Source organism: Schistocerca americana, chromosome 3, assembly GCF_021461395.2.
Source record: "Schistocerca americana isolate TAMUIC-IGC-003095 chromosome 3, iqSchAmer2.1, whole genome shotgun sequence".
Classification (NCBI taxonomy): Eukaryota; Metazoa; Arthropoda; class Insecta; order Orthoptera; family Acrididae; genus Schistocerca; species Schistocerca americana.
This window is the reverse complement of record NC_060121.1, coordinates 378,765,019-378,777,535: the sequence shown is the minus strand read 5'-3', so window position 1 is coordinate 378,777,535 and position 12,517 is coordinate 378,765,019. Positions and strand designations below refer to the sequence as shown.

Below are 12,517 nucleotides of genomic sequence, written 5' to 3'. Positions count from 1 at the left end.
TTAGTGAAATAATGGAAAACCTGGATGTTTAGATGGGAATTTGAACCTCCTCTACCTGAATGCATATCCAGTGTGCTCGCCACTGCACCACCTTGCTTGGTGATTATAGCTGGAAGGAAACAGCAGATTAATACTTCTTGATAATTACTCATGACTGTGAATATGGGGTTCAAAGCCTGGTACACAGTTATGCAGCAAATTCATCAGTAAGTAGTATGGGGTGCACACTTAGAAGGTCATCATGTTGTAACTGGTTAACTGAGAAATGGCCTTTCTCACGATTTTACTAGTAATCTTCTGTATTTATTTTTGGTTTCATTTGGCACAGCAACAATTCAGGAAGTTTTCACTATAAATCCTGGACTATTTTGACATCTGGGCATAAATAAGAACTAATTTTAAATTATACTGCCTACATACCCATGACATTCGCTGTGGGCCTGGCATTCGTGATATTATAGTAACAGAGTAACCTTTAGCTCGAAGCAAGGACGTTAGTGCTGAGCCAACAAATCCTGATCCTCCACCTGAGAAACATAAATTAGAAATGTGAGAAAGGGGAACATGCAAATGACATCTCTCTTACACTATTCTCAGAAGTAACAACAAGCTCTTACATTAATTTTGTTAAATGTTATTTACAGATTTATATTTAGAAAAGTCATTAGTATATAAAATGAAAATGTATGAAAAAAGTGCCATGTTGTCTTTATCACATTTTAATTAGGTGGGAAGATAATACTGAATACGGAACATGCATACACGTAAAAATAAAATATGGTGACAGTAGGCAAACTGTCACAGTTGTCCCTGTGCAATGAAAGATAGAGCATACTTCAATAAAACATATTATAAGTGCTGCCCGCACAAAAAACATACTACTTTAGGGGAGTAAATTATTCACAATTTCAGGTTCAAGAAATGTATTTAGTGATGTCGATAGGACTATAACTTCAATTCATTGCCTGCAGAAATAAAAATATAAAACAATAGGTTTATTTAAGAACGAGTTGAAAAAGATGCTTATGCCTAATAATTGGCATTGCACCAAAGAATGTATAAATTATTAGCACTGACAGGCCTGCCACTTTGTTCACGAATGAGTGCGATATGTTGACTATGGTTCTTTCATATGGGCCTCAAGAACATTTCTGCACCTAATTTGTTACAGTGCAGTCATGTATCCAGATAGTGGCTCTGAGGATGAACACTAATGATTGTATGAGTAAAGTTAAATGTGTTAAGTGTAAGTCAAGTAAGTTATATTTAGCTTTGAATATGATTCAGGGTGTGATGAGATGTGTGGCAGAAGTAGAACATATGATTATCATTGTTATTGTACTTAATTAGACACACAGATTTGTTTCTAGGCGATGTTGTCTACATTCTTTGTATTGTTTACGGCATTTCTCCGGAAGTGATATTAAATTCTGGACAACGATAAAAGGGTGAGTACACGTTATCATCATCAAGTAATGACACTGTGCGCGATAAATTGTTTTAATAGAAGTTGGACGAAGGACGCTCGTTCTTACAGTACTATAAACAAATCGTACGATGTTTTCCGTTATTCACACGAAAGGCAGATTATGTTAGCGGAGAAAAGGCTTGTTCATTCCATTGCAATGGTGACTCCGAAAACTAGTAGCATTAACAGCGCGACTTTGCATTTTCATCTCAAACTTTCTAAATATATGACAGGGACATAGCCGCTGGCACAATTCCATAGCTATCTTCCTTCCGTTACGTGACCACGAATAAGCACTTTTTTACAGTAATCCGAAAAAAATAGAGACTATAGATCTGTCTGTGGGAAAGGGATGATATTATCTTTTTTATTTTGCGAATTATTCAGATTTTTTAGTGCCATGGTCATCGTACCTATAACAACGTTTCTCGACATCTTCGTATATTTCGCTTGCACAGGTCAGATAACATAAGAACACTAAACGCTTAGTTTCAGGATACAGATATGCTTATTAACCCCACTGGGCAAGTACGCTAGCCATTTCTTTCTCTTGTTTTTTTTATGAATATCCTTCTCCACTTTGATCTTTTCTTATTATGATTTTTATTTACATTATTTCTTTCTAATTTCTTATTCCACTTCCAACACTGTGTAATGTGTATTCTTATATTTTGGCATCCAAAGACATAAAGAAACTTATCTTACTTCTGTGTTTTATCTTTGTGTTTTGATGTAGACTTAAACAATCATGGCGGCGTCACTGGAAAACTTGGAGACGCAGCTGGAAATGTTTATCGAAAATGTTAGGCAGATACGGATTATCGTTGGTGATTTTCAACCTCAAGGACAAAACGTGTTGAACCAAAAAATGTAGGTGGTATAAAAGTTCGTGAAAATATATATGGTGCATTGTGATAAGTAAAACTTCATTGTATAGTTTTCTTGTAGGTACAGTTTTCGCTATATATCTCACTGTTTATTACGTTTTCATTGTCATCTTACAGTCAGACACTTGTGCACGGCTTGCAAGAAATTGACAAACTGAAGGGACAGGTGCAAGATGTCCATGTTCCTCTGGAAGTGTTTGAGTAAGTAATGCTTCATTTTAACCTAAATGCAACGACAGTACTGTTGTAACAGTAGGCTTGTATTGAACTGACTTATAGTACTCTATATACAGACTTAGCGTTTTCTATAAATCAGCAAAACATCACCTCATTGTATTCAGATTTTCCCATGTGTTGACATACATCCATACACGTAGTTTATGGACATTGGTGAAACTTGGAATGTAATTGACGAGTGCAACTGAGTTACAAATTTTATGGCAATCGCTTAACATTACTATTGCCTGCATGCAGTGGAAGAGCCACAGTTCTATGTATCCATATTTTAGTCCATAATTTTACATTTCTGTACATCAAACCAAGTTGCCAATGTTTGCACCACTCTGAAATCTTACCGAGATCTGACTGGATATATGTGAAACTCTTTTCAGATAATGCTTTGTTATAGATGGCTGCACCATCTGCAAAAAATCTGAGGTTACTATTGACATTATCTGTCGTGTTATTAGTAGACAGTTCATGAACATACATGACTGTATGTATGTATAATCAGTGAGGGTCCCATCATACTTTACTCGGGCATGCTGCTACAACTGTCGGTGACACTTCATCCAAGACGTACTTCACACCAAGAAATCCTCAATCCTGTTGCTGATTTCATTTGGTGTCTCTTGTGATCGTATTTTATCTAGGAAAGCTGTTTCTATTACCAACTCAGTTCTCTTTTGAAGTCAAGTAGATTGTCTTGATCCATGACTTTCAGGGTTCCATATGAGAAAAGTGGTAAATACATGTCTTCCATCTCCATTAGCCTGTTCTTTCAATATACATTTAAATGTACTAAAAAAGGAAAAAAAATACCACTGTTGTCAATTTCAAGATTTCTGCACTTAGTTTTGTATCAAGCCTATTGTTTTATAGTAGTGCACCAATGTCTGGAGCTTGTTGATAACAAGGATTTCAATAGTCTCACTGGGCAGGGGGCATTTCTTTGAGTTTTACTCTAGTATCCAAGGATCTCCTATAGCGTTATCTGGACTGGGTGGATACTCACCTTACATAGTCATACCTTGGGAGCAGCTTCTGCTGTGTAGTGCACCTTTGACCCATTTAGGGGATCCATACAGTTCTCAGCTCTATGACATAAGTGTAAGAAGTTATAACGTAGCTTTTTCACTCAAAAATCATTGGCTCCAACCAGTTCTGGGTACAGTGCTGCAGATTGTGAACTTCATTGAAAAATTCTGTGAGCAAGGGTGGTCTTCTTAATTTTCTCTGCCATTGTCCCAATGGGAGACTCCAAGTATGACTTTGGAGGCCAGACAGTGACATGGCTGCTGGAAGAGCCTCTTCGACATGTGGAGTAAGGCTCTCGTGCCCATGTATGCCTACCTCTTCCCCCCCCCCCCCCCGCCCACACACACACACACAAAGGGGGGGGGGGGCAGATATATCAGTGTGCTCCTTTTTATCCTTTGTTACCAGTAATTCGCAGAATGTTGAAACTGCTTATGATTAACAGATCGGTACTCTTTTGGAGTTAGTTCCAATTGGCATTGATTTCCCAACAGCTTAGTTAGTTACATGTTCCGTAAATCATTTGAATGATTTTATTATTGATTTGAAGTGGAACAAGGATATTATTATTGTGAACACTAATGAAAATATTTCAGTCCTTGTCAGGCAACTGCACTTGAGAACTAGAGACTGTTTCTTTATGCTTTTGGGTTACCTTTAAAACTTGCTTTTCAACCTTTCGGACATTTTGTGTTATTGGGAAAATGATTAAAAACTTTTGGTGCTGCCTATTGAACACCTTTCGGAGCTGCCCAACAGCTTTAATAATGGGAAATAAAGGTCATTATTTCTTCTAGTGCTGTAGGTATGGACATCATTGTTCTTATGAAATTGTGATGGATTATTTGTGACATATTTTATTAGTGAATATAAATGTATAGTGATGGTACTGTTAAAATGCATAACAGCTCGAAAAGGGACCTACACAACTAAATTGTGCGTGAACAGCGCATATTAGTCTTACTGCTGGCTTTAGTGAAATATGTACTTCCTAAGTGATGAGTTACCCAGAATGTGTGTGTGTGTTAAACCAAATAAATAAAGGTGTGGTATCTAAAATGTAGCCAAAATAAGAACGTATACAGGTGTGTGACATACTGATTTGTTATGATTGCATTTTCCTCAATATCTACATGAACTCTTCAGTAAAACTTTTGTCCTATCTCATTTTGATGGTTTTGTCAGCTCACAACCAAATTATCACTGTCTTTCCGATTCTAAATCTCGGGCTATGCACTGTCACAACCACCTTCATTCGAATCATCTTCAGTGCTAGAAATACAATACCTCTTTTCTCACCTCTCATTAGTTACACCAAGCTATAGTCCCATTAGTTACACAAAAAATAACATGTTGCCAATTTTAAGAGCAGTAAAGGTACACTGCTGTGAGTGACACAGGCCCTAATCTGGACGTCAGAGATGTTATTGTTTGGGGAATACAGAAGCCTCTGATTCCACCCGTCTGCTTTGACCCATGACATCACCATTATGGTGGAAACGACCATTCTCAACCTATCCAATGTGGCACCTATGACGTCACTACATAAACAACAACAAACATGAAAATGCATATAAAATCAACACACACATCTGTCTCCAAAAACATAATCAAACTAATGGGACCAGTCCAGGAAATTGTTTTTTTTTTTTGGGTGGGGACAAACTAAATATAAACACATACAAACACACGCAACGATCCCAAACCACACAAAATGATGACATAAAAACACCACAGAATTCCCAAGTTCCGCTACACTTACAATATCAACAGGATTCGGTGTCCGCTCCGGTAGCTGAGTGGTCAGCGTGACAGACTGACAATCCTAAGGGCCCGGGCTCGATTCCCGGCTGGGTCGGAAATTTTCTCCGCTCAGGGACTGGGTGTTGTGTTGCACTAATCATCATCATTTCATCCCCATCGACACGCAGGTTGCCGAAGTGGCGTCAAATCGAAAGACCTGCACCAGGCGAACGGTCTACCCGACGGGAGGCCCTAGCCACACGACATTTCCATTTCAACAGGATTCGGTCACTTCCCTTCACCTAAATAGCTCAACCACAATTGTCCATACCACAAAATAAAAACAAACTACTCCAAAAATTATAATCACACCGCAACTATTGATACCACAAAACCAGCACATAAAACAACAAAAATTGCAATTGGACACTTCCCTTGACCTACATAGGTCAACAGCAACTCACGATACCAAAAAAACACATAGCTACGATGACACATTGGAGTCATACACTTTCCTTGACGTGTATAGATCAAGAGCAACTCACAATACCAAAACACCCACAGGTGCAGCAACACATTGGACTCGTACACTTCCCTTGACCTACATAGGTTAACAACAGCTCACGATACCAAAACACACACAGCTACGACGACTAATTGCAATCGGTCACTTCCCATGACCTATGCAGCTCAAATACAACTGTCAATACCAAACAAATTGAAACCGAGTACTTCCCCCTAAGATACATATATTAACCACAAGTTCCGATACCAAAACATCAACCACCAACACATGTGGTAAATAACACCGACCCAACAACACATAAAAACCCCACAAGTTTCGGCGCTACACACTAACCCGCAACTCGCATATTGTGCTTGCATACGCCGCATTTCACTATCTCCATCACAAGCCCAAAAAGTTGCAGAAACTTAATGACGGACAACATGTTGTCCCCCTTTTCAGCTTGCAGACGTGCACTATTTAACTTGGAAGTCATATCCATACCTAACAAAAGAAGCCACAAATTGAATTAAAAGACTTACCATGTGACGAACAGCAAACCAATAACATCAAACGACACCACAGTAACATAAACACAACGGAAACGTAATTCTTAACTCAGTGAAACTAATTTCCATTCTTCTATAACCAATAAATGCACACTTCAAGCATCGACACCCGAATGAACCCAATACACCACCAGAGGACACCACCAACCGCAACAAGACGACATCAGCAAACACAATACACTCATAAACTAAACTCTGCACCGTCATGATGTCGCGCAATACCCTTACATCATGGGTCAAAGCCGACGGGTGGGATCGGATGCCTCCGTTAATAGTTAGTTTGCCTCCAAGATTCTACTCCTATGGACTACGATGAAGGGGCAGGGAATATGTGATACATGAAGGAACAGTTGAAGGATTTAATTTCCTTTTATTTATTGGTGGTGAGTCTGATCAAATATGATGGTCCGAATGAGATGAGCTCTTCCCCAGGGATCTATAACTCTTCTGTGAATATCTTATTGAGAAACATGGATCCCTCAGTGCAGCAGCTCTGTTTCCCTTTCCGTGCTGCTAGTGTAACTTCTGCTCTCCCAGGGCTCAGCCAGTGATGCCTGGGTGTGAACGTAGGGAACCCCGGGTTCCTGAACTGTGGGTTGGTTTGTGTCACCGGTTTTCTATTGCTAAAAACTTTGTGGATGTGCTTCAGTGACAAATGAAGAGTGTTATGGTGGAAAGTTGCGTGTTTTGGAGAGTGGGGATACTAGTTAAGGCCCCGATTTCCAAGGATGTTACAAAGCTCCATAAAAAGAAACTCAAGATTTGCTGTATGACAATGGATGGATGGTTAGGCAAAAAGGTCGTATGGGGGACCTGTCACACGTCACGTGTATAATGCTTACTGAGGGAAGGAGTGATCTGCCAGACTTCATTACATAGATCCCCAGCTTTTTGTGGGAAGATATGTGAATCCTAACAAACACAAAAACCAACCACTCATTGATGTGGGTGCACTTTAGAGATCACCAACACTTTGAATTTGTATTAGCAAAATCTAATCTTGTTCTTTGTAATAGTGCACAACAGTCCAGAAAGTCTTTGTTGTGATGGAGAAGAAGGGTCTTTCGAGAAAGTTTCTCCTCCCACGTCAACAAAACTTCGGAAAGTGTTGTTGGAACAGCAAAATCTTTCAAATGACTTCGCAGTGGAACACTCTTGTTTGGAACTGCTTCAGCGTACTAACAACCAAACTTCTTCACTTGAAGAATTTTTGTCAGTACATTTTAAAAATAGAGAAACAGAATTCAAGGGCATTGTAAGTTGCAGAGGTAACACACATGTTGCTGATTTGCAAAATGAATGGGAAATGGAAAGCATGACATAAGTTAGAAACATGGAGAGTGAACAAGTGAGCTGCAGAAGACTACCACTTTCATCCCAACTTTAAATTCATCTAACCATCAAGAGCACAAAAGGCTGGATTTATTTGACTGAAGGTCAGTCTTTATGTACACAATCCAGTGTTGCTATATGTGTCAAAGATACGATAATGAGACAGCAGAGTATAATGGTAAAGCGATGTGTGAAAAATCTGAAAAAGTCACCCATGAAGTGGGGTCATTGTGTTCAGTCCCACATTTCAGCGTAAATTTAACATGTAATTACACTGCTTGGAGCAGGAATTGCCTGGTGTTTTTAGAAGAAAAGACAGTGCAAGAAATTAAAGTGATCAGAAGAATTTTATGTATCCAGGCATATAATTTAATATCTGCTGTAGAATCAGTGATAGAAAATACCTCACAGCTGACAGGGCTGTTACCAACTTTAAACTGCAAAGCGTGTACGTCTGCAGGTGAAAACAGTGGTCATCTATAGAGTTGCTATGATACTGAGGGATTGGCACAGAGAGACATACAAAATCATCTTATGTTATTGGTTGAGGGAAACAGGCAAAAGAGCTATACCATGCCCACTTCAGCTGTCAGAAATCTGCTATAGCAATCTCCTGGCAAACAGAGGCAATCAGGCCGAAAATATATGTTGACTAAATTTCAAGCTGTCCTGATCTAAAAACTCCTCTCCAGTTGATGGTTCCTATACCACAATGAAATTGGGATGATTTAAGGACACATTTGGTAGCAACAAAACTTTAAACACACAGTAGGCTGTTGTGCCTATTGTACAAGACATACATTTAAAACCTAACAAACCTTTATTTAAAGGCTACACCATCCTCAGGAAGGGGATAATATAGGTGGTGATTGCTTAGAGACACTAGGCAAGAGTGAACAAGTGAAAGGAAAAAGTGATGCTTACAGCAAGTTCAAAGCACATTTACTTACTATCTGCTCGTGATACAAGGCATTATGTACCTGTTACCATTACCACTCATCTCCAATTATAGCTGAGCTTCTTGCCATGATATCACATTTGTTGGCTTCACCAACTCATAACCTAATTATCAGCTCTCAACTTCACACCAACTATCTGACAAAACAGGCCAATGTCACAACCTTCAGTATATATGAGGAGGATGTATGTGTGTGTGTGTGTGCATGCGCGCGTTCGGAGTGGGGGGAGGTTGAAGTTACAGAGGCAGAAATAACCTATGAAGAACATAAAGTGGTTTCAATTTCATCTTCATCTACATCATACTCTGCAAGCCACCTAATGTTGTGTGGCGAAGTGTACTTTTTGTACCGCTAACTGAGCCCTCCAACTGTGTTCCACTCGCGAGTAGTGCTTGGGAAGAATGATTGTTGGTAAGCCTTTGTATTGGCTTCAGTCTCAAAATACACCACTTCACATTTCCTATGTTACCAAAAACTCTGTGAAACTGATACATTACCAGCCTTTGCCGTAGAGGAGAAGCAATTTGGTTTATACTTTAATCCAATCACCAATCAAGAAAATATTTTAAAATGTCAACGTAATAGTTATATTTAAGATGATGTTGGATTTTGAAATAAATTTAATCTTCGTATTCCTGCTAACAACAGTTATCGAGTGTTTACTGCGTAGTAATGAATCTCTTGTATGATATTGCAGAATTTTGTTTTGTAGCTTTTTTCTTAAACTTTGATATATTCCATTTTTATGTTGCAGTTATATTGATCAAGGCAGAAATCCACAGCTGTATACCAAGGACTGTATAGAAAAGGCACTAGCCAAGAATGAACAAGTGAAAGGAAAAATTGATGCTTACCGCAAGTTCAAAGCACATTTACTTTTAGAACTGAGTAATGCATTCCCAAATGAACTGGCTAAATATCGAGCCATTCGGGGAGATGAAAGACCTCTACCTTAGATTTGTAAAACTCGTGTGCATGTGACACCTGTGAAAGTGACAGTAAATTTATGATTGTGAATGAAATGTTATTTGACTGTTTTGTGTTGAAAAATATATGTATAATGTGTAACAGAAAAGGATCAGTTTCTTTCGAATCTTTAATTGTACTCATGAATTCAATTTTTGACCTGGCTAGATTGTTTGGTTTATTGGTTCAAAATTGAGATGTACCATTTCATTTGGTAAGTGGTAAAGTATTATATAAGAGATCTTCCAGATAACTTCTAGTCCTATAACTGGAATATGCACAGAAGTGTAAATTAGACAAGTGTCTGTCATTGTGAATACAGTGCCTTGTTATGTTAAAATAATTGCTTTTATTTGAAAAAAAAAAAGTTAAATTTATTTTGTTATGTTTTGAGCGGGATAATATGAAGGCAAACGACAAAGTGGTCAAGTGCTTGTTTTGAAATACAATTTAAAATATGAAGGTGAACAACAAAATGCTCATGTGCTTGTTTTGAAATACAATTTATGATATTTACATCATGGAAATGTATGATTTGTGGAGGACTGCATATTCTGCCACTGCATAGAAAGTAGAATGAGATATTGAGACAGTTTTCATTGTTAAAGTAAACTGGAAAAGTGTGGCATTGAGACTTGAATTCATGCTTCGTTTCTTTTAGACAGTCAGATCTTGATTAAAAGACTGCCAGCTGTACCCCCTTCCCCCAAGTGTAAATAAGTGCAATGTAATACAGACTTATGCCATACTGATTGACTGGATGGTTGGCAATCAACTCAAATTAGTCACAGTCTTCAGATAGCCATGAGTATCTATCCTAAGTGATTTAATATGGGAAAACCACAAGAACATATTGACCAGGGAAGCAGATTGCAGACTGATATATCATTACATTCTCTTTCAACCAATATGTGAATGGTGTTCATTGGTCTGAAACATTGAATAAGGTGATTTAATGGAAGATTTAGTTAGGTACATTTTCCATAGACCATTTGCACGATATTTATGGAAATGATGTGGGACTAGTCACTATAGAGGCACTTATTGTAAGTATGGCTACATGCTGTCTATTTACTGTGTAGTAAATAGCACACTGGTGTGAATTTAATAAGAATGAGCATATTTTGGAATAGAAGATGATGCCCGTAAGAAATTATTTAGCCTATAACTAAAATTTTGTTTACTCCTTGTCAGATGTGTGTGTGTGTTTTAATGGACAAATAATCAAAGACTTTGTAAGCCACTGATAGCTGTGAAGAGCCTGGATTTACCTACAAACATGTGTTGCATGCACATTTGGATGCTTTGGCTGTTTGAGGAGTAATGGCATGTTTTGAAGATTTTTTTTAATACTAGTATGAATTCAGACATTTATAATGCACAGTATATCACTTTTTACAATAATTTGTTTGATAGTACCTTTTCTTGATGTTTTTCTTTTTTTGTTTGAAGTATACCACAACATGGATAATTGCAAATTTTTTCAGTCTGTAAATTTCATAATGGGCTCAAGCGTCCTAGCTGAACTCAGTAGAAATTTATCACTGATCAGTCATAACATTATGACCACTGGCCTCCTGCCGATATAAACCTGTCCAGGCAATAGAAGTGTTAACTGACGAGGAATGATGCTAGTCAGACACACACAGAGTGCATGTAGTACCAGTGGGCATGCTGTCTGTGTGTAGAATGAGACAGCACACAATCTATCTGAGTTTGACGAAGGGTAGATTGTGATGGCATGGAGGCTCGACACAGACATTTCAGAAACTGAGGAGTGCTGTTGTCAGTGTCTTCAACATGGGGTGAAACCAAGGAAAAACCATGTCAGACTTTGTGCGGTTTGGCAGCCACCTCTCATTACACATGCTGCATGTCATAGGCTGGGCAGGCTGGTAAAACAGGACAGGCGCAAGCTGTGTTGGAACTAACGTCTGACTTTAATGCTGGGCAGAGTACAGGTGTGTCTGAACACACAGTGCACCGAACTCTCCTAAAGATGGACCTCCGCAGCCGACAACCCATGCATGTGCCACTGTTATCATGAAATTGGCAACAACTGAAAGGGCACGTGACCATCAGCACTGGACGTTGGCGCAGTGGCAGAACATTGCATGGTCTGATGAATCCCAATACCTTCTTCATCATACTGATGGGAGGGTGTGAATCCATTGCCTTCCAGGAGAACAGCTCCTTGACACATGTACTGCTGGATGGAGACAAGCTGGCAGTGGCTCCGTTATTCTCTGAGGAACATTCACTTGAACATCCAGGAGTCCAATGGAGGTTGTGCAAGGCACCATGAGAGCCAAGGAGCATTGTACAATGTTTGCAGACCATGTACACCACTTCACGACGATCATGTTTCTTGATGGTAGTGGCATTTTTCAACAAGATAATGTGCTATGTCACAAGGGCAGAAGTGTGATGGAATGGTTTGAGGAATGTGGTGGCAAGTTCCATAATTCCACCATCTAGGAAACATTTTTATAGTAGTAGTTTACTGAGTTATTCAGAGCATAGTATTAAAGTTGTGTGTTTCATTCCATCTTATGTACTTGATGTTGTGACTGCTTAATGCAGGCTGTTCCAGATCATGAGCACTGCGCTGAAAAGCGGAGCACTCCCTGCTCTGCAGAGCATTGTTGTCGCTCACTGTGAACAATCAAATGGGCTGCCGGCACATGGCATGGAGTGAAAATACTGGGTGTCAGACTGTCCACAACACTGATGTGGAGGATGGTTTGCAGTGTCAGGTCCTGAAGAAAAGATTATTCCTTGGTTTTTATTCTTTTCATTGCTGAGAAAAGCTGCTCACAAGTGTATGAAGA

At 38.9% G+C, this 12,517-nt stretch overlaps 2 protein-coding genes across 3 annotated transcripts in view; one reads left to right on the top strand and one right to left on the bottom strand.

Moving 5' to 3' along the window:
• The window catches only part of LOC124605702 (epimerase family protein SDR39U1), a 43,010-nt gene extending 40,973 nt beyond the window's left edge, over positions 1-2,037 (bottom strand). Inside the window, exons 1-2 of one of the 2 annotated variants that reach the window (XM_047137563.1) lie at positions 1,882-2,037; positions 421-527 (exon numbers count right to left, since the gene is read on the bottom strand). In XM_047137563.1, the coding sequence (XP_046993519.1) occupies positions 421-527; positions 1,882-1,903 (129 nt within the window). In that variant the 5' untranslated portion in view covers positions 1,904-2,037. Of the gene's footprint in view, positions 1-420; positions 528-1,556; positions 1,702-1,881 lie in introns of those variants that run through there. The other variant, XM_047137564.1, reaches the window with a different exon arrangement.
• Positions 2,038-2,204: 167 nt separating this feature from the next.
• Positions 2,205-9,795, top strand: LOC124605703 (mediator of RNA polymerase II transcription subunit 10). Its single transcript, XM_047137565.1, has 3 exons — positions 2,205-2,338; positions 2,473-2,556; positions 9,475-9,795. The coding sequence occupies exons 1-3, from the start codon at positions 2,217-2,219 to the stop codon at positions 9,674-9,676; spliced, it is 408 nt and encodes a 135-aa protein (XP_046993521.1). The 5' UTR covers positions 2,205-2,216; the 3' UTR covers positions 9,677-9,795.
• The last annotated feature ends 2,722 nt before the right edge of the window (positions 9,796-12,517 follow it).